This window comes from Empidonax traillii, unplaced genomic scaffold, assembly GCF_003031625.1.
Source record: "Empidonax traillii isolate 1590-97213 ecotype Southwest subspecies unplaced genomic scaffold, ASM303162v1 scaffold558:size415862, whole genome shotgun sequence".
NCBI classification, from domain to species: domain Eukaryota; kingdom Metazoa; phylum Chordata; class Aves; order Passeriformes; family Tyrannidae; genus Empidonax; species Empidonax traillii.
The window spans coordinates 334,784-357,595 of NW_020955751.1; the positions used below are offsets into that span (position 1 = coordinate 334,784).

At 38.3% G+C, this 22,812-nt stretch overlaps 2 protein-coding genes across 2 annotated transcripts in view; both read right to left on the reverse strand.

The window, feature by feature from the left end:
* The window catches only part of F5 (coagulation factor V), a 32,820-nt gene extending 17,058 nt beyond the window's left edge, over positions 1–15,762 (reverse strand). The window contains exons 1-12 of the mRNA XM_027897763.1: positions 15,503–15,762; positions 12,353–12,444; positions 10,857–10,979; positions 9,301–9,513; positions 6,302–6,445; positions 5,135–5,356; positions 4,360–4,525; positions 3,912–4,089; positions 2,713–2,815; positions 2,138–2,349; positions 1,219–1,369; positions 301–513 (exon numbers count right to left, since the gene is read on the reverse strand). Of these exons, the coding sequence (XP_027753564.1) occupies positions 301–513; positions 1,219–1,369; positions 2,138–2,349; positions 2,713–2,815; positions 3,912–4,089; positions 4,360–4,525; positions 5,135–5,356; positions 6,302–6,445; positions 9,301–9,513; positions 10,857–10,979; positions 12,353–12,444; positions 15,503–15,663 (1,978 nt within the window). The 5' untranslated portion in view covers positions 15,664–15,762. The remainder of the gene's footprint in view (positions 1–300; positions 514–1,218; positions 1,370–2,137; positions 2,350–2,712; positions 2,816–3,911; positions 4,090–4,359; positions 4,526–5,134; positions 5,357–6,301; positions 6,446–9,300; positions 9,514–10,856; positions 10,980–12,352; positions 12,445–15,502) is intronic.
* A 6,091-nt stretch (positions 15,763–21,853) lies between these two features.
* Positions 21,854–22,812, reverse strand: part of ATG3 (autophagy related 3) — a 23,228-nt gene continuing 22,269 nt past the window's right edge. The window contains exon 12 of the mRNA XM_027897755.1: positions 21,854–22,082. Within this exon, the coding sequence (XP_027753556.1) occupies positions 22,001–22,082 (82 nt within the window). The 3' untranslated portion in view covers positions 21,854–22,000. The remainder of the gene's footprint in view (positions 22,083–22,812) is intronic.

Here is a 22,812-nt window from a genome sequence, read left to right on the forward strand (position 1 = left end):
AATTCTTAGGATTGCCTTAAAATTATCATTAGAAGTCCAATACTAATTGTGAAGTGGAAAAAACCAAACTACAAGGTGACCAACAAAAAGAGCCTCAGTACAGCATACAATTATGCTGTGTGCTAAGTCTGTGTAGCCAACAAAACTCCCTATACATCAATTGCACTGGGGAGTGATTCAACATTTTTCAGCACTGGGTTCATCTGAAAAGTTTTCTTTCCTACTTAGGTATGTCCTTACAGTTTGGAGACTAAATAATATCTGAGAAGAGCTGTCAAACACTGTAGTTCTACCACTTACCACCATTGTCCATTTCCACTGTGACTGATTCTCCACTCATCGGGAAAAGGTTCAGTGTATCTTCATATTTCCCTCGATGCAGGAAAGAGTGTCCAGAAAGGCGAACAGAGACAATCTCATCATGAGTGCCAACACTGGAAAAGTGCCACTGAACCACAGTATCTTGGCAAAATCCAAGGATTTCACTGCTGTCAGACACATAGCCATTTATTGCTAAAAGAAAAGCAAAGTAAAAGTGGTCTCAATATTTTCAGAGTAAGACTTTTAAAACCTCCCATTCTTTGATGTCAGTCCACCAAACTGGACTCACTGGAAAGAGACTGGCACAAGGGTGAAATCACAGTAGCCTTGATGGAGATTCCATCTCTGGAAATAGTAACTCTAAGGCAAGAGGGTGTTGCATTGAAGTTTAATTAACCCTTGCCTTTGCTTCAGGGTCCAGAGCAAGCCAGGTCCCTAGTGGCAAGGTGGGAGTTGGCCTCTTCTCACAGACAACAAGTGATAGGGCAAGGGCAAATGGCCTCAAGTTGCACCAGGGGAGGTTCAGGTTGGATATTCAGAAAAATTTCTTCACTGAAAGAGTGCTTAACAATTGGAACAGGCTCCCCAGGGAAGTGGTAGAATCACCATCCCTGGAAGTGTTCAAAAAACAAGTGGATGTTGCACTCTTTAGTATGGTTTTGTGGGCATGGGAGTATTAGGTCAAAGGTTGGACTTGAGTTGATTATCTGGGAGATCTTTTCCAACCTTAATAATTCTACAATATTGCATATTTCTGTACAGTGACACCTGGCTTGGTTAGAAGTCCCCTGACCCTCTAGAGAATTCCCTGATTACACATACTTCTAAATACAAGCAATCACTGAACGCTCAGATTCACATAAGCTTTCATATTATTCATCTTGATATCCCACTCACTGTGCATTACGTTTGAGTTATAGAACTTGGGATCATCCCTTTTAACACTGGCTGGGTTGCTGCAGTATTCCTTGATGTTATCCTCTAGGTACCAGCTCTTATTTTCATCGAACACAGCAAACATTGCCTGCTGCTCTCCATCTGCCTTTTTCTGAAAGACAATCAACGCAGCAGTTACATTTTATGAGCAGACACATGTATTAAGGACTCAATACTACAATCTTCCTTACTTACTATGGGAGCAGTGTAAGCTTCACCAGAGTTGTGGTGTGATCCAAGGGCTGAGGGAAAAGGAGCAGGGCGTCCAAATTTCAGTGCTACTACTGCAACCAACCTGTGGTGGAGCACTGAGCAAAGCACTTGCACTGCTGATACACAGATGGTTTACAACTGGCTTCTCTGTAAGAGGACCAGACTTCTGACTTGACCTGAACATACGCTTTTGGCATCTTTTTTTTTTTCTCCCAAGTGGTGCTGAAGTCTTTGCCAAGCCAGATTTTGATGAATGGCAAAGAAAGTCACTCTCCCATGCTGTTTGGGTTGTTATGGATTAATTGATGCCTGACATTGTCAGATGCTGCTGAATTATATCTATTACAGAAAGGGACTAGGTCTGATCTGAATGTCTTTAGAGGATAAAGATATAGTAGCAGCAGGAAAATTTATTATTAAGTCCTAGAGACAGACTTCCAGACAGGTTGACCTTTTGCTGATATGCTGCTCTTGCTAAGAAAAATATAATTGCTCTGCTGCTGTGGACAGTTAGAGGACTGTTTCTTTGAGTGATTTCTTCAGGAACCTATTGGTTTAATTGCTCTCTACAGAGCAGTTCTCTAAGGGAAGCAAAACCAAATTCACTGTAGATCAAATACCACTATGTGAGCCAAATCTGTCTCTCAGAGGTTGCCAAACACGTTACCTGCACACCCTTCTGCGTCAGTGCTTCACTTTTGCAAATCAGCAGTGGGCCGATCAGCCCTGAGGCTATATCTCTCTCAATATTTACAGCACTATGATACAGCCTTGTAATACATTGAGCATCCTGTGCAGTGGGTTGGTCTGTTTTAGAGATTTTCCATTCGTAAGTGTATGTCTTCCCTGGTTCAACTCCTCTACTCTGGGTGCCATTGCCTAAGGAAAAATAAAGAAGGAGAACAGTAATGACACAAACTGAGAGCCAGATCTTAATATCAAGCTTCACCTTTCTAGGTGCAGTTAGGCCATTTCAAGCTGCCTTGAGATGATTGAATGAATTTTGTCTCTAAGATCACGAACAAGAACAGAAAACTAAGACGCTAATAAAAGGGTATTTGTCTCTGCTTTGCAGATAATACCTTGTTCTCTCTATAAGGAAACACAACAGGTAAGCAGAGGCAGAGCACAGAACTGAGGTCTCCCAGTCATACACATTCCTAGACACAGCACCTCCTTCAAAGCAACGAAACCATTCACAACAGTTAGTGATAGGCAAAATATATTTCACAAATTTTTTACTTGTGTGGTCCAGAGGATAATCAGCTCCTTCTGCACTCTTTGAAAGTGTCACTCCATGGAAGTAAATGCTGTAGGGTCGACTGGCCTTATTTTTGAATACAATCTATATTGATAGAAGAAAAGAAAAAAATTAGTATTCAATAAATCCTTGTCTGAACACGCAACAAAGTTTCCACTATGGTAGAATTTGCCTGGCTTCAGCCCAGAAAGTGCCAGAAAGGCAAAGCGATGTATTAAATATTGTGTGATAATATAAACCCACAGTCTAAATGATGCTAGTACCCTGCTTCTAGACTTTGCAGAGTCTAGAAGTGAAGTTAAGCTGCTTACACCTGGTCTCTGGAAGGTCTAAAAAGAACACTTGTTTTTCCACTTACTGGGCACACTATCTCTGAAAATACGAAGTTTTTGACTAAAGTTCTCCATAACCTTCAATATGGGAGAAAACAAATTTAAAACCAAATCTTGTCCCCAGTTCCAAGATCCAAAGTGGATATGTAAGAAAAAGGCAAAATGTCCTGTCTATTCTTGAAAACAAGGGGAAAAAAAAAAAAGAAGAAAAAACCCAGACAACTTAACATGATAAACTCAAATGCAGAGTCACAGAGTTACAGTGGAAATTATGGAAATTAAAGATCACAGAAATTTGTGATGCATCATTAAGTGACAACAGAAAGACAAGTGGATGTGACAGCAGCACAAGCTAGTAATGCAAATGCTTTGTAGTTCCATAGTATAACTCCATGAAAGAACATATGAAAATTGAATATCATTGTCTAAAGGAGCCAGAAAAAAAAAATCAACATAATAAATGAGAGGTTTATATAGAGGTTTAAATGACAGGGTTAATAATAAACGAGGCCAAACTCATGAAGTTTGGCCTTACATACAAATTCCCCCAGAAGTCTACCCAGGTTTAGCTTTTTTCCTGTTTTGGACCAACATCAACATATATTTTACAAAGAGTGTGAATGAAGCATGTTTACGTTGTAAAAAAAAGCATAAACATGGAAACTATAGAGGGAATGCCAAAAAATGCAAGGTACACTGTCACTTGTGGTCATACCTTTTAATAGGGCAAATATTTATAACATTAGCTGGTTTTGACAAACAACACAAATCTAACTAGTTCTTTTGTATCTCTGCTCCAATAAAAATTATGTTATAGTATAAATAATATCTGCATTTTTTTTACTTACTTTGACTTTGTCATTAATTTGAGCTCTGATAACAGGGCCCAAGATTCCAGTTTCCTTGGGGCGGGGATTTTCCAGACGCTTTGTGAAGGTGGCATCAGTGTATTGCCTAAAAATAGCCTTTTTATACCTTTTACCTATGAGATTTGAGAAGTTGTCCAAGTGTTGTGTTTTATAGTGTCTTAAAAACAAAGGAAAAGACAAATGATTATCAAAACTTGAATAGTGATATCGTTTAGAATACAAAATTAGTACTCAAGCAACTGGTAGAAGCTACACTGCTTGAAAAAAACCCAAATCCTAAACTGACCTAATGTTCTTCACCCCCAATTCTAACCTAAATTAGATAAGAAGAGTGTTGCCACTGGATGCCAAGAGGCCCTCTAGAACCTGAATTATCCTGTGATTTCATGTTAATATTCCATATTAGGTTGACAAAGTATTACTTTACCTATCAAGGGTGGCTGGAATAGTTGGGGCGTAATCCCAAGTAACTTCTTCTGCAGCAATGAAATATTCCCAGTTTTTGACCATAAGACGTTCTTTAAAGGAGAGATGACTCTTCTTTACCTCTTTGTCCCCACAGTCTCTTACAGTGAGGTAACCATGCATTCCAGCTAATTGAGAAGAAACAGTACCACAGTGATTTCCCATCTGATGAGCTCTTACCACTCCAACTGTGTTTCTCATTCCTTTAGCTAAGGCTGCCATCAAGCCTTTGTTCATCTGACTGCCATCTTTTCGGGCCTGAAAGCTACTTTCTCCTGCTTCCCCCCTACCCCAAACATATTTTCAGCTCTTATAAGACAGACATTTCTCTCATATTTTAAAACACTCAAAATACCACTTTCAGATAATGAACAGCAAATGTTTTCATCAGATTGGGTTGCCCTTAGCTGAAATTACTCAGTTTCTCAGGAAACAGGTGATTCCTTACTCATTTTATAATGGTGCTTATCGGAACAGCTCAGAGACTAAGATGCTGGAGTATTGATTCACTGTTGCTCTGTAACCTGCACACAGCAGTAAAGTTCCAGGCAAGTCTTTTAGTTCATCATGCCCTTTTAAATTCAACAAAATGCCCTGTTCTCCAGTGCCGCCTTAGTGAAATTACAAAACCCCCTGAAACAGATTAACTGTACTTTTGCAAAACAGTAGAAGCTATCTGGGACACAAACAAGAGAAGAACAACTCTACAGGTGCCTAATAAATAGATGTTTCCTTGCCTTGCAGGTGCTTTTGCACAAGAGAAGATATGAGCCACCTTCCTTCCTCACTCACTGTCATGTTTACTGTGGTTGATGCTCCTCCCACCAGGTTAATGGTAGAAACTCGGTGATGTCTTTGCTCCATGGACTGGCCATTGATATGAATGGAGAAAATTTCTGGCTTGGAACTCATTCCTATCAAGTGCCAGGTAATGTTGTCATAAGCACAAGCCTCTAAATCTGAAAGAGACACGAGAATAGGGTTCAGAATACAGGAAAATCATTCAAGTTGTCTATGCACACTAAGTCTGAAGTGAATCTTCACTCAAAACATTAAAAAAAAAAATGTGACTCCTGGCATCAGTGTTTGCAACAAGGTGAAATTTCAGAAGGTTGTAAATGGAATAGATACCAAAATGTTCCATGTCAGTGGAAGAAAGGTGTTTACATCTTACCTGCAAGTGACAACCTGACTTACAGTGAGGTGGCACAAAGGGAAAAAAAAACCAGTGCCCTCTTTTGGAAAGCTGATCTGTCCTTGTTTGGGGGGTGAGGGGAGGAGCAGGGCAGGGAAGGAGATGAACAATGCAAGGATCCAAGCTAAAGAATGATGTGGTATCTAGTGACAGTAACTACACTAACCAATATTTGCTTAAAAAAAACATTTGAGACAGCCTTTTGTATTTGCTCAATGGAAGGGAGAGAGATATGAAAGTAGTTCCTTAGGAGAACAAGGGAAAAACACTAGCAATAAAATAGCCCCATAACCACCTTCCTAATCTTCTCACTTACCGATAACTGACTTTCCACTTCCAGGAAGTTCTTCACCTAGTATGTTCTATGTGCCATAAAACAAACAGTTCACTTTACCACATTATTCTCTCCCTATCAGCTGAGTAAAAAATTGAGGGAGTTTAATTTCTTTTTAGAGTTAATAATCCTGTTCTTCAAGCAGAATACTTCTATGAAGTAATCTTACTGTTCCTATCAGTAATTTGGCACAATTTCCTTCCAGCAACACAGCTTTTCTTCTAGAATTTAGATGCTCACAGATGCATTCTAAAAAAGGCTACAGCCTTTTTCTACCATTTCTCCACATTCCTATTCACATGCATGAAAAGCAAATAAAGGTAATATTCAGTGTTCACCAGTGTTAATTTCATTTCACACAAGCCTGAACAGTACCTGGTAATGTTCCATCAGTATAACCATTAATTGTGTACTTGACTGATGCTGATCTTTGCCAACTCTTGTTTTCATCAAACACACCAAACATCAGTACATACTCCCTGTCAAAAAGTTTCTGTGACCCATCCTCATTTAGGCTTCCTACAAAGGAGAAACAAGAGGTTTATATTTGAAGCATAAGTAAAGTAGTTTTCACATCCATGTATATTTAATAGTTTGTTCCCCTGTTACCATGTACTGGCAGAGCCTGACCAAAATAAAGCCTCGAGAACACTCATAACATGATTTTATTTCTGAAAGTACTTTTGGGTCGGGTAACCACAAAATCAAAAGTCTGTAATATTCCAGAAGAGATAAACACTATGCAGTGAATCGTGTCAGACAACTCTGGCAATGTGTTGTAGGGATTGCCTTAATGAATGGGAGTGCCAAACACCTCCTGTTCACAATCAGGTGCTGCCCTCCCTTTTGAGACTGTGAGGCACAGAGAAAAACGATGGCAGAGTCACCAGCAGAGTGAACAGTACCTTTTCAAGAAATACACTGAGGTCATCAGCACCTTTAAAATGCTTAAAATTCAGCAAAAAACATGTACATACAAAAGACTTCAACAGATACTGCTGAAATGGATCAGGTACAAGAAACTGTCTAGCTGATTTTGTGATACAGGTGCAATTTCTATCAAGAAGCAGAATTCATTCTCGACATGTCACACAGAACTGGTGTGATTTTACTGATTCTTCCTGTAGATTGCTCACATCAAAAACTTCCATTTGCTACTTTCAATACATAATCTGGTCCCTCTGGACTACAGGGACTAAAAATTTGGGAACTTGTTGATTATTTTTCTTAGGAAAAGAGGCAGTGGAAGAAATCTTTAATACAATCCCTTTTATTTATGAGAGGCTACAAAGTCCTGTTTTCTTTCACAAAAGAAGTCTAAAATCCACAGAGGAATTTATTTACTTGTCATGCAAAGAACATTCAGGCAGTGCTTTAACTCAAAAGTCCACTTCTTATAACCTTCACTGCTTATGCTGCTCTTAATGTGTCAGGCTGTGGTGAGTTGACCCCAAGGAGCAGCCAAACACACACACAGCCACTTCAATGCCTTCCCATCCCAAACAGGGCAGGAAAGAAAACAGGAAGAACAAAAATTAAAAAACTCGTGGGTCAATAAAGATAGCTCGAAGGTGACAGAAGAAGGGGAAGAAAAGAAGCAACACAGAAGAAATCACTCATCATCTCCCACAAGCTGACCGACGCCCAGCCAGTCTCTCACGAACAGCCATCCTGGAAGTCAACAAGTCCACACCCCCCATTCTCCCCACATGGCTGCTTCTTCCTCTGCCTCCAATTTTTATTGGAGAATGATATTGCATGGTAGAAAATAACCCTTTGGCCAATTTGGTTCATCTGTCAGATGGGTCCCCTCTGAGCCTCTTGTCCACGCCCATCCCCAACTGGGGGGATCTCTTGTCCATCCCCAACTGGGGATGTCTGAGCAGGAAAAAGAGAAAGCCTTGACACTGTGCAAGCTCTGCTCAGCAATAGCTCTAACATGGGTGGATATATTATCAATGTTATCTAGCCACAAATCCAAAACAGAGCACCATATGAGCTGCTGCGAAGAAAATTACCTCCATACCAGGCAGACCAAACACACAGATATATTGCACACCTGCCATACACAGGGCCCAGTCAAAGCAACTGGGTTCAGAAATCTTAAAGATGTGCATAGCGAGCTGTTTGCTGTATCTTGAAACATATGGTCAAATTGTCTTAAAGGTAGTGGTCATCCCAATGCATTCAAATTCATATCCAGCTGAACCCCACAATATATGCATGAATTTGAGAAGCCTGAGAAGGAAGTAATTTCAAAGTAATTGTCCAGATAAGCTCCACGAGTATACCATGAAATGTATATAATCACAGAAACACAGAGAAAGAAACCCTAAGAAATTAGGAAAATAACAAGTCCTAGATAATACTAAAAGCACCAGTCCTCAAAAGAAAAAAAATCAAGAGGAAGATAATTAATAGTAATGCCACTCCTTTGAGGTGACATAAGTAGGTGTGTTCTGCAATTAAATGGATATCTATCAGTCAAGATAGTGTTCTTGTGCAACCCCACACCAAACCAGCTTTATGTTTACTTTCAGGAAAGCTTCGAGGTCCAAGTCCATGCAGTTTACAGTCTATACAAAATTTTTGACTCTGCAGGAAGAGGATGAAGCCAAATAACTACAGCGCTTTCACTACAACAAGGATATGTAACTTGGAAAAACTTATAATTTAAAGGGACCAGCAAGAAGTTTAAGAAGCTTACACGATGGCATACTGTTTCAAATGTCCCTCAAACCAGTGGTATGTATCTAGCAGCTATTTACAAATCCTACAAGACACCAGTTCTCATTAGTGGAGATGGAATTCAATGGTTCAGACTGCTAAAATCTGAAGTCTCTGATTGCATGCAAAAACAATTTTAAGACTTATAATCTGTTCAAATTTGTCCATATTTTCAAATGACTAGCAAAAGACACTGCTCTGCAATTTTAAGCCCTTGTTACAGATGAGAGAGTGCTCCAGGCTCTTGATCAGACAGTCCTTAAAAGGCATGGGGAAAACTATTATTTCTTGCCTTATTTTCTGAAGTGGCTGAACCATTTCAAATGAAGTTTTAAAAAGTACATATTCTAAGACAAGCAATTTCAGGTCATACATTTAGCACTTAAGCAACTGAAAATGCAACCAGTACAGGCAAATGTATCTATTTAATAACGCTCTCTGCACATCCTATAATTATAGGATGGAACTGCATGAAAGCTGGCATTTAAAACCTTTACCATCTAAAAGAATGATGTTAAAACCCATTTATTTTACACTGAATGTAAAGATGTAAAAAATAATGTATCTTCCCTCCATATCATCCAGCCTTAACTTTGTTAAGAAATGAAACTGTACTACCTCATAGTAGTCTTAAAGCATTTCATTACCTTTTTTACAGATAAGCAGTGCTCCAATGAGACCAGAGTTAAAATCCATTGCCATGTTCACATGAGAATAATAAGCATAAGTAAGACAAGGAAGGTCAGCTTCTCTTGGACCAACTTCTTTGGATATATCCCACACGTATGTGTAGACCTGGCCTGGCAGTACAGCATCATCTCGTTTTTCTGCAGGTGATGTTCTGTCACCATACAGGGAGCCTGTCGAGAAGGGAGTCAGTAGGGTGTCAGTAGGGTGGCACGAAGACAAAGAGCAAAGAAAACAGCTGGAATATCCTCCTACAGTCAGTTCCAAAAGCTTTGTTTCTTGTCTACATGATACTTCAGCTTCAAACAGATAACTCATGATTCCACTCACACTGGGGGAGTACCATGGGGAGAGCAGCTATTCCACCATCCTGTTTCTTACAGAGTAAAGATTTTCTAGAGCTGTTATCACTGTGAAAAGGTTGGGTTCTTCATTAGTCTGACTAGGCTTAGGATGGCATGAAGCTTCAGCCTCTGCCCACTGATGCCCTGCAGAAGAATGCTGCTCACTTTGTCACCTTCCTAATTGTCACAAAGCCGCTGCGTGGACTGGCATTGCCTTGCTGCCTTAGGCCTTTTGTACACTGCATTTCCAGATAACAAGCAGTAATCGATTATATCTGTACCTGTCATATCCAACAGATCTGCAATATGACAAAGGGGAGAATCAAAATCCTACGTGCAAAAGGTCCATTGATTAATAAGTCAAACTGAACTGCCTATCACTTCCCATGAGATGTTCTGTTCAACTCCATGAGATGGGGTTGCAAACCTCTTTTTGTACCCATAGAGCAAACAAAGCCTTGAATAAATCTGTAAACTGCAGGTCAGAACTTTGCCTCAGTGCCCTCAGAGCAGGGCAATTCAAGAAGCACGAGCAATCAAACTCAACTTTGTGCTGATGCAGATATTTTACTGTCAATTTAGCCATAGTTTATGATCTCTTTTTGCTCGTCTCATGAGGGTTTCAGGAGCAAAACACCACAAAGCTGAGCATTAAATGCTGGGTATCACAGCAGCATTATCAGCACTGTTAACTACCTTTATCAATAATGCCTTGATGTATGCAATTAAAAGGGATTTGGAAAAGGTTTTAAGACCTGTATTTAAGAGTTTACATGTCCTGAAATAAAATATTTTGCAATCACATGGGGGTGCACCAGATGACCTGCAGAAGCACCTTCCAACCTCGACCACTCTGCAATTCTGTGGAACAGTGTTAGCACGCAGGCAGCTGGTCAGGAGACTGCACATGTCAGGTGACACTAATATTCCTAGACATTAATATTACTAGACAGTGCATTATTAGATTCTTATACTATTAGTGTATTATTAGATTATTATATTATTAGAATCTAATAACACACTGATGAACAAGAAAGGCCCTAACAATGGATATGAAGTTTCAATCCAGGATCAACACATATTTGTGTTACACATATCCTGGATCTCTCTAAATATTTCATGCAGTACTCTACAAGTAAATGAACAAAACACAGAGTTTTAAAAGCATTTACCTTCTTCACTTTTGCTGTAAACTAGGCCTTGGGGATGGATACTGACTGGCTTGTCAGCCATATTTTTAAGGTGAACTACTAGAGTATCTCCCACCTCAGCACGCAGAGTTGGTCCCAGAAGTCCTGTAGTTATTCAAGATAGAGGAAAATATGAACAAAGCAGTATATGTTTAGTGCAACAAAGAATTCTCTCCCCCTGATATTCTTCCTGATAAAATCTCCTTCCTGATATTAGGAAATATCAGCTCTCAAAGTACAAGTTGCAAAATTAATACAGAGAATATAATATCACTACAATGAAGATTTACCCATAGAAAGGCATATGGGGATTTAAATCCTCCAGCTCATAGTCAGGAATGTTATAAATTGTATGTCTTGTAACTAGCACTTAGAAATCACAGGAAATAATAAATGAGGGGGGCAGGGTGAGAAGTTATTTCCAGATACAAAAAAATTATCAAAAGATTCACGTTGAGGTTCATTAGAAATTTCTAGCTATTCTTCACATACAATTTAATTAAACAGTTTGTCTAATGGCATTCAAGTACATTTCTCTGAGTAGCAATCTCAATGCCAGAAGTCACAGAACAAAAAGATCTTTCCATCCCAAAATGTTATCCAAATAAATAATCAGATCCATGTTGCAAATTTCTTGAGGCATTTCCTGCAAAAGGTTTCAAGAGGAGCTTTTATCCCTACTCCCCATGTTGCAAAAATAAGCACTGGTTGAAACTGCTATGACAACTTTTGGCTTATTAGGTTCTTTTCTTGTAAACTATTTTGTAAATTAGAAAGAAGCAGATTCAGAAAACACAGGAGAACAAACAAAACTGAAAGGAATTAGGTCATAGACTAGGTCTTTCAGAGCAACTTGAAACAATTTCATATCACCAACCTCACATACATTTACTTTGAAATCTAAATCTGAACATGTAACATCTGAAATTATTTTATCTGCTAATATGAAACCCAGACAGACTACATAAGCATTCTGCCTGAGGACCAGAACACAAGTACCATATTTATGTATGGCGCAAGTATGAGAACTCGCCTCCATCCACTTAAAGCGTCTGCAAGCAGTCACAGACACAAAGGCAAGGGGACATCTCTCACACTCAGCCTTTCTGTTTTCCCTTTCCACTGATCTATCAGAAACATATTTAGCCTCAGGCCTTGGGCTCTTTCCATGTGAATTTATAGTGACACCACTGTGACAGTGCCACAAAAATCTAAATGCATATGGGAAGTCTCATCAGATGCTGGAAACAAAGGGAGGAACTTTGTACACTGCAATTAATTTGCAGACAGCCACAGCCTCTGAGAGTCCAGCCTCTCTATGGCCTTTGAAAGCCTCCTGCACTGTGGAGACCTCATCCTCTGTGCTTATTTAGTTTATGCGCAAACAAGGGACACAGAAATACAACCTTGCTTAGCTTATCACTGGATTTAAAACAAGCAACAAACAAAAATACTCAGAACATTTCCTTCATGTTTACCTGCAATTGTATTTGCTGGCTTTTCTTTTTTAAAATCCCCTTCATATTCTCTGTAAGAAATTTTCTTAAACACAGGATCTGTGTATTCCAATCTGAAACCAAAAGAGTTACAAAAAAAAAAAAAAGAAATTGAAAGGGCAAAGATTCTAAGAGATGACATTGCTGTTTAATGGATATTCTCAGAAAATGAACCCTGGAATGACATTTAATCACTTGCATTTTGCTGAAGGCAAACCACACAGTCCAACTCTTTGTAGTGTCTTCTTCCCTCTTACTGAATTGAATCTATGATGCTCCTGAGCCAGATCATTTCATAAGGGACATTTAATTACAGTACCTAGCACAATTCTCCCCTGACTTTGCTGGTGGTTTCTGCAGGTCTTCTTGATTCTGGGATTCTGATCTTTTTTTTGTCCAAGACACAGATGAAGATGTCTCGACCATGCTTAAACTAGAAAGCATCTGACAAATACAGTGAAAGAAACCTGAATTTCTTTTTACTCAGCCCTATGCTTGAACTTTAGGACTCACCAGAAGGATTCTACAACAGTATTAATAGCAAGCTCCTGTCACAGCAATGACCTTGGAGGCAAGAACAAAATTTTTCTCTGTCAACAGCTAAGGATCTCACAGTAAGTTAGAAAATGAGGAACACTGCAAGTGCCCTTAGTCTTATTACGTAAATGATTTGGCACCCAGTAGACCACACAATGTTTTCTTAGAAAATATTTAGGCAAATAGATGGAAACCAGCACAGAACACTTCTGTAATGGAAATAATGATGAGAAGAGGGCTGGAGGGGTAACAGCCTTTCACATTTATTGGTTGATTTATTATAGTATGTATGATAACTGAATCCAACAGTAATTCCACTTGTTTTTTTTTGTAATGCCCTTTCAGTCACATTTGATAGTAGGGAGCTGATGGTCTGCTCAAGCATGGAGAGGCTGAGCAGAGATATCACAGGGAGTTCACTTCAGTGACATCCAGGGTCCATAAGGGGGAGATCTCTTTTTGAGAGATCTTCTGTAAATTCCTCTGTGACACTCGCTCGCAACACCAGAATCAGGCAGAAGCGGGTAGTGTTTCAATTCATTCCCCACTTGTTAGTCACTGATAACATTTTGTTTAACTGTTTAAAGAGAAGGACCTGATCCATAACCTACATTGACAAGTGCTGCCCTAATGTGGCAATGTTCAATAGGATATGCACATAAGACTAAGGGGTGAAAGAGGAAATTTATCAGTGCTAAGTGTACAGCTAGAAGGAACAAAATACATAGCTCACTAACACCTCAGAAATCTCAGACTGCAAGCATAGTTACCCAACTTTTAGGAACTGCAGCAGCAACACTGCATGCACAGAATAATACATTTTTATTTTTTGCTCTGAAATGCCTTATAAATATCACTTGTACATGGTAGCAAACCTCAGGTAAGACTGACAGTTAGAGAAGTCAGGTATCCTTTTCTAATCTGTATCATCAGAAAACTAATGAAATAGCTCAAGAAGAATCCATTTTCTTTTCAGCCTCTCTTCAGTTATTTAGAACTAAAAGCAGCCAAGTATCAGATTCTTACACTGTATTTAGACATTCAGTTTGTACTGAAATCAGTATAAATTGCATATCCCAATGCCTTTGGAATCCAAGCCATTAGGTTTTTCTCAGTGAGTGTCTTTGTATTGGTTTTTTTTGAGGGAGATTGGTGGGGGCTTTTTTTGTTTGTTTGTTTGTTTTGTTTTTAAGTCAAATTTCTATAAGCTCTACAAAAGGGATTAGAGTCATTTGGGATGGGACTTGCTCTAAATACTTATGACAGATAACAGGCTTTGTGTATGAAATATTCCTGAGTTATCCCAGAGTACTTCCACTGAGGTTTGAGACAGCCTTGTGAGTCTGTACTGCATGAAACAGTCTATCCACAACATGGCATTTAATGAAAAAGCAGTTGATGCTTATATGGATGCACCCAGTGCAGGAGAGAATGAAGTTCTAACTAGTAAATTCACATGCACAGGTCAATACTTAAATGACATTTGGCTTCATGTTCCTACATTTAAATCCTGTTTTCTTCTGTCTTGCCAGTTTGACATTATGGTTATACCAGCTGTATTTAATTTCCAAATGGGGTTTTAGAAATCAGAGAAACTTTGTTTTAATTAAGTCTTGAGGAATAGAATAAAGTCTCAGTCTGAGCTGGAAATATCTTTCCTATATTACGGGAAAATGCAATACATGTTTAGAAGGAAAGAAATTACAAATGAAAATATAAGGAAAACAAGTAATTCACCAATATATATAAAAAAGCAGCAGCATCCAAATACACTTTCAATGTAGGAGAACAAGTAATTTTTAGTTAATTTTAGTATTTAATTCTTAGTAAGTTTTTTGCCTAATTTAAGTAGAATTCTAAATTACATCAGCATTCTGTAATCTGTACCATTGCACTTGCAGTGTTTATAATCCTAAGGATAATAGTACTGAAACAAATCACATATTTTATATGCTTGATTGGTGTACGCAGGTAGGCTGGCCATTCTGCAATGCTCTCTGAAAAAAATGAAATTAGTAGTTTCATTTAACAAGGAATAGCAATGCTTGATCCTTAACAGAACTCAGAATGTACATTTCACAAAACTACTGAACAACTCAGAAACAACATAGCTAATTCCAAAGTTCATCAGGCTCTGAGTGAAGTGAAAGTGACAGTATCCAAACTGGAACATATTTATTCCTTCAGCAAATTCTAAAATCTGAAAGTTTTTGAAATATTACAAACCATGGCTCAACTTAGCATTGATCAAAATCCATATACCTAAATTAAATACCTTAGAAAACCACGAACAACAAGCATTGACTTACATAGAAAATGACAAAGCAAGCCCTGGAACATATTTAACAAAAGCACTCTGAAAATATAAAAATAATTCTATTCACTAATGAAGCAAATAAAAAGGAGCTTTTAATACTTCACTGGCTCTAGTTCGGATTATGCTATTTAAATTCAAGCAAGTTCCTCTGAAATCAACACATCAGGCTCTAAAGTCCTCCAGGGCTCTACAATTCCACAGGAGACGGGAGACACAAACCTTTTCTCCAATCCTCAAGGGAGGACTAGTTTTATCCTTCTTATCCTGTACTTTGTTACCTGGATTTTTCCTCGGATTCCGCTTTGTAGGTCCAGCTAGTGATCTGAGCAGCTATAAAGTGCTCCCTGACCTTCGCAGCTCCCACCACACGTTTCTCTGAGTCTGGCCACCACGAACCCAGTGCAAGCAAGAGAAACAGAGCCATGCAGTGCAGTGTCATGGTACAGATGCCTGTTGATGCTGCTCTGGAGGACAAGGCAGAAACTGCTGCTTTTATTGCTGTTGCTGCTTCTAACTTCCCCTCAGAAATGAAATAATTATGATGCAACAGGGTAACAGCATTTGCTATGCTCAGGTCATTGCTCTTCACCTCCTCCTCCCCTTACTGACAGGGATCCAACAGAGATAAAAAACTGTTTAAACTACCTTCCTTCCCCTCCTCCACACCACCTTCAGCAAGAGACAAGCACCAAGGAGGAGCAGCTTCAGCCCCGCTACAGACTGTGGTTGGGTCACTGTGTACTGAAGCAGCAGGATATCAGAGGCAGAAGACAATTATTTGGATTACTTCAATTACAGGATGTTTGACTTGCATGGTTAGGAAGTAGGGGGGCATATTTTCTATCTTCCCAGAAAACACAAACCCAGCACATGGCTGGCACTGATGGAAATTTCCCAGGTAGATGCTAAACTTCCTAAGAAATAATTCCCAGTTTAAAATCAAAATGCTGAGGCATTAGCCGTGGGAACTAGAAGTGGGTGCAGAGCTAAATCCAGTTCAGATCACCATGTACTGCACACTCATAACAGCAAGCCAATAACCTTTCCAAACATGTCAGCTTCAGTCTGGTTCCAACTACACTCCCAAATACCTCAGGTAATGGGTAACGAATGGGCTTCTCAGTGGCAGCTAACAGGTCAGCCTGGAGACTTTTCATCTAGTCTTGACTACAGTCTGTTGACATTTATCTAATGAGAAATCGCTAGCAAAATACCTTTTGGTAAGCTAATCACTGATGTCACAAAAAATGTTTCTCTGCTTTTGCCAGTGCTGAGAAGCCTGTCAAAACAAGAAAATTGTCGATCATCTTTCCCACATGTTCAACTACTCAAAAAAATAAAAATCTCTATTTTTTTTTCATGGACAGAAGATGAAAACAACTTTTTCAGTAATGTTTTGCTAATGTTTTCATTAAAAAATTATCTAAACCCTCAAATCAAAACACTCCAAAAACTAAACAAAATCTACTCCAAAACTAAACAAAAAGGATAAAATTTCCTCAGAGTACTTCTAAAGAAAACCTGACCAATTCTTGATATATTGTTTAACAGCAGAATGGCCTAACTGGCAGCTTGGTTAATTCCATCCAAACTATATGGTACTATATGGTCTTAGAAAAAATAGGGAAGATGGTTGGAAAACAAAAATTTATGAAGACAAATAGCTAAATGCTCCCGACCAAACTTCAGGGTCATTTCATGCTTAAACCTGAAAGCAATTATGATCACTTAGACTACAGACATGGTGGTACATTTTTCACTTTAAGCAAGTCTTCTTGAGATTCTGTTTAATGAACTAAGTGTTTGCATTTGACATTTCCATTATAAATAGGTTTCTAGTAATTCTTCCCTGTAATAAAAAGCTAAAATATTGCAGGCTAAAAATTAATACCCAGAATACCTGTTTAATCCCCCTTGCTTCTTATCTGTGAGTTGGGCATCATTAAAGCTAACGTCAATTACTTATTTCTCTTTTATCAATTTCGATGAATTTGGGAGTTGTATTTTAACATTTCTTCGTCAATGAATAATGCAGTACCAATCTTAAGGTAAAAGGAATTACTCTTTTATGAGTGGCTGATACTATTGCCAGTTTTAAAGAACAGTATAAAATTAGATTACTTTCTATGGATTACCATGTATTACCCTTCTTTAAGAACAAGCAGTCTAATATTGGCTACTTGCTTATTTTCTCCTCTTCCCATGCTCCTAGTATCAATGTGAAATTGAGTTGACTGAAAGAATTTGTCTCAACCTCTTTTTTTTCTTTTTTCTCTTTCTTAACAGCCTAGTCTGAGTCTGAGCAATAAAGAACAGATCTTTCCAAAGAGCTGTAGAGTAGTGATATGCAACTTTCTGCAAATTATATGTTATGACCCACAACAAACTTGGTTCTACTTCATCACAAACACTATCCTAAACGCCAGCAGGCACTTGTATCCTGATGGCTGCCATCAGTTTTTACCACTGTATTACAGTGACAAAGAGAGAGACAGAGATCATACAGAGAGGGAAGAAAAGGCTGTAAAACAGTTCTGGAATTGGTTGCTAATAATGTCCTAGCAGAGATCTCTCTCTCTGTCTCTCATCCAAACACACAAATCAATGCACAGTGGTGCAGTGAGCACACTTTATTTAGTGAAGAGTGGATGGATTTCATGGGCAAACAAGGAATTAATTATTGATCAGCAGTGAACACGTGCTTCTGAAGCAGGTAAAAGACAGAGGGAGCACTTACCAAATCTTCCAGGCAGAACTGGGAACAGAAACCATCAGATGAGTATCTTCACTTCTGCAAGTAGGCACTAAAGCCAAGAAAGGTTAATCTGTGAAATATCTCATTTTAGAAGTTTAAAGTAGGTGTGCCATGCCAAAAACCAAAAATAAGGAGGCAAAAAGATGGTAGAGAAATTTAGGGTTTCTTTCAGATAACAACTTACACAAAAGGAAGATGTGTATGTGTTTTGGTGACAGCCCTCACAAGAACACATTCTGTTAAGGGAAGGAAGGCTGTGTGACTTCTCTGTTCATAAACACACTACAAGGCAGTAAGAACCCAGAAGGGTGTTTCATATTTCCCTGGCACTAAAGGGCTCATAAGACAGGTAATCATGTTGATTTAAACCTAAATGCATTTACAGGTTTTAAACCTGTATTTTTCCTTGGGAGAAAAGCACACGTCCTTTGTTAGAACTGAGTGTTTTTCCAGTCAATGTTTGCCAAAACCAATTATTTAGCAGGACTCAAAACTATTTGCACAGAAATGCTGAATTCAATGCAGTTTCAGAGATAAAGAAATACATTTATTTTCTAAGTATTATAAAATGTAATTTCAGTGCTTTAACAAATTTGTCTAAGACCATCAGCTCATGATCTGAAAAAAAATCCTATTAATGGACAAAAAGAGAAGAGGATACACTAGCTTCCTCTCTTCAAAAACTGCATTAATGATGTGTGGTTCAAAATTTTGGGCTGACCCAAACAAAATATTTTGTTTCCCCTTCTGTATGTTTAATTTTCGCAAGAAAATTTCCAGTTTGGCTCGACAAAGAATTTTGCTCCTACCCAGTGTTTGTGTTCTCTGTGTTCCAGTTTGTCTTCTTTACTAAGAGATTTCTGTATTTGCCCAGGCTTAGAACTGATATGCAACACAGGAGCAGCTGCCCTCACGCTAAGTCAGTCTAACAGCATATTCAACTTGGATTTCCTTCTGTAGAGAATAACAACAGTAACGATATCAGTGCAACAGTTTGCAACTAGGAAGATTTGCATCTTTTTATCAGGAATCCTTGCTGCAAATGAAACCGAATTATCAAAAACAAAAAGAGAGCCTCTTATCAAGTTGTATACATACCTACTTCCAACAATAGGTATGATATTCTGGACAAATTAAATTTTTCTTCTTTCATATGGTTGAATTTTCTACATCCAGGTTTGGGTATTTTTTTTCAAATAGTAGACTTCAAACACTTCTAAAAAGTTAGTAGCAGAGAAGGTTATTTTTCAACAGAAAAGCAGATAGGTGTGTTTCTTTATGAAACATGAAATCAGTAAGCTTTTAGCACAAGACAGTAAATTGTATCTGTCCCTACAGACTTTACCACACAGCCAAATTCAGGGCAATCTAGTTCTCCAGCAGTGGCTCAGGCTATTTGTTAAAAAAGTTGGTTAAACAAGCTCTATTTTCCCATATGTAAAAATGCAGCCACAGAAGGACAAAGTTGAAATTACCCTGTTTGTTTAAACAGTATTTTCACCCTCCATTATTTATAGCTTAGACTTAGACTTTTAGAAGACTAAATACAGGACTGAACTTCTCAGAGATTGCTTGGAAGTTACTGCTTTGTTGTTTTTTGGGGTTTTTTTTCTCTTCTACACTTATTTTTTATTGTAAGCAAGTATTTTTTTTTGTATTTTAAAAGCATTTAATGCAAACTGAGGACTAGGTATGTGAAGTTTAACCATAGAGCTTCTGATGGTTACTATTTTACACTGAGGTTATCCTCTTTGCACCATTACCCATTCCTTGTGCATAACTTTTAGATCCAGTACAATCAAAATTTCACCCACATTTTTGCTGCATGCAGCATCTGTAAAGGTGAATGCACTCAAAGTCCAAGATCAAGAGATAGAGATCTAAAAGGCAAATAAAGGGCCACAAGAGCTATAACATGTGCAGTAGGAAAGTGGACTGCAGCACAGCAGAACTTCTCAAAAGCTATTCTGATGCAGAGACAAAATTCAGACCATTAATGATCACGTAGGATTTGACAGAAGCTTTAACTGAGGTTTACTACTATGTTTGCAAATGTTTACAGTAGTTCCTACAGCAGTAATTCTTCAGTTCTATCAGGAACTTGAAGTATTAGTCCCAAAAGAAGGGGAGGACTAAGGTACAGTACAACTGCTGCAAGTGTACCCAGGTCAGATTTGCTTGCTCAGGTGCAGCCACTCTGATATGCAGCCAAGCAGAGCACCACGTATGAGTCACCAAGCTTTGGGTTTTGTGACACCAGACATTTCTGTGCTAAGAATGCCATGAGGCATTAAATATCATGGTGCTGATGGAAGCCATTGGCTAGTTCTCTTCAGTTCTGCTACACCTCTGTTCTGCTTGGGTCAGAGAAAAAGGCCTTCATTGGTTTATACTTTTTCTTAAAAGAAAAATAAAAAATCACACCACTGACTTCCATCAACAGCCTGACAAGGAATGATATGATATTTGACAACTTATTGGAGACTGGTGAAACTAACTCACCTTCCTAAAGAAGAACAGACACCCTTCAGGGAGAAGGATGTTTCAAAAGATTCTGACATAGCAAAGGAAAAAAATATCCATCATTATTGGTTATTTTAAGTCCTACTCCCTCTCTTTGCTCCCCTCCAAACTCCCCTCTTTATTGGGTGGAGGACAGCTACTTCCTTTGTTACCAGAAAGCCCAAAATGTCTTTGACATTAAACTGATACGAAAAATCCTATGGCATGACTCAGTGGGTGTGGTTAAGTTTTAACAGGTTTCAGCTCACTTACATAGACATTGCCTAAGATTTAGTCCAAAAAAGAGGAAGTGAAGATAGATATTAAAAGAGGAAAGCCAATTTAAGCATAGAACACAGAACTGATTACAGGCTCTCATGTAAGTAAGAGCATGGTACAGAGGACAGCCAAAACAGGGACCAGTTGTGCCAGGACAGGGACCAAACTTCCTACCCAACAGCAAATTCAGTCCACTGCAGACACTTAACTTCTGATTACCTTGCAGAATGACAGACAGATGTTGGGGAGACAAAGATGCTGTCCTAAAAGCCAGTTTAAGTGAACATAATGACTATAAATATATATGCATATGTATAGTGAGACATGATGGTCCTATCCTCCCGTTTTCATTATTAAAAACCTTATATTTTACAGTGGAGAAAGTGGCTGTTGAAGCCTGGATGCATCTACAATATCTGAACTCATAAATTACTCTGTTTATGTTTACTCCAAAAAGGAAATCATGTTATTAGACTACCAATTAGTGCAGGTGAGGCAGACAAATAATCAAGATTGAACCTTGTTCTGCCACTGCAACCTCTCCTTTATCCTCAGGCTGTAATTTCATCAATAAGACTGTTCTTGTCTTTATTAGAAGATGAACAGACTATATACCAATATTCCTGCTTTGTCTCCCAAAGTATTCCATCTCAAAACACTAGCCTTGCTCAACTGTAAATCTAACCCACCTTTCACAGATTGGTTAGTTACAGTTATCTCAGTTTAAGATGTAGTCTAACTTTCCTAACAGGACAATCAATCACTCATTTTTTTTCAGCTACCAAAATCCTCCTCCAGCTAGAGGAAACATAACCATTCATAGCCAGAGAACAAACCCACATAACTCTCAAGTGAATTTAAATAGGAGGGAAAAAAAAAAAAAAAGAAAATTCACATTTTCAGGAATCAGCAATGAAGTTAAAAGCATTAGGCTTCTACTATAAAAGTAGATTTCAGTTTCTAACATACACAAAAATAGTCTTCTGATGAAATTAAATTGAAGGAGTTATGGAGAAAAAAAAATCCCACTTCTTAGTGCAGCGTCTGTATCGGAATGAACGTGATTTATTTATATTACACACAAAGATTTTTATTAAAAAGGCTGGTAATGGAACATTTTATTTTAATGCATCAAGTTGATAAAAGATTAGTTACAGAAATTGTGTATAATATGTAAGTCACATGGATGGGTTATTTAAAAAAAGATTTTGTAATTAGAGGAGTACATCTCTTATTTTAGTTACATTGTAAAGTGCCTTGTGTAGTCATATTCTATTGTTGGAATGACCGCCTGTACAAATTTCAAGAAAATAAGAAGGTACCTGAGTTTCATATTAAGGAAAATGTACAGAAATCCTGTAAAACAAAGCAGAACTCACATTCAGTGATCAGCTCAACAGTATTTCTTGCTAATAAGAAAATAACACCTAGCATGCAGTTAGGGACTGGGGAATTATACAGCAGAATTCTGGTAATGACATCAGATGCTTGACCACACATACAGATCTTCCTGTTTTAAAGTTAAGAGAGGAAACTAGGAGCTATTTTCAATAAATCTTGCAGACACTACACAAACATTTACAATACTATTTACATACTTAGTATTTGTAAACAAATGCCAAGGTGAATTCCACCCAGTAAGGTTAATCCCTAGCTACCCTCCTGTTGTGCCAGGCAAAGCAGGATCCTCCTCAGTGTTTCAGTGGCTCAGAAAAAGAAACCGGTTTTCCTGTTCTAAACCATTCTTTGAAAGAGGTTCTTCCTGTTAATGGGTGAAGAGATTAACCTTACTAACCTTACTTTGGAGAGGAGAGTTCCCTTGTATATATCACCTTCAAATGCATACTGGGTCTGATTTTGCAGTCTGGAGTATGTTGGATAATTATAATCTAAAGTGTCTGTCCATGAGGGAATGAGGCAGTCAGGGAACTGAAGAATTAAAATAAATCACTACTTTCAACAATTATTAAGTTGCATTGGTACTGGATATAAGTAAACTCTACTATTTTGGTGTATCAGTCTCATGGACCATTTCTTCACAAACACAAGTTA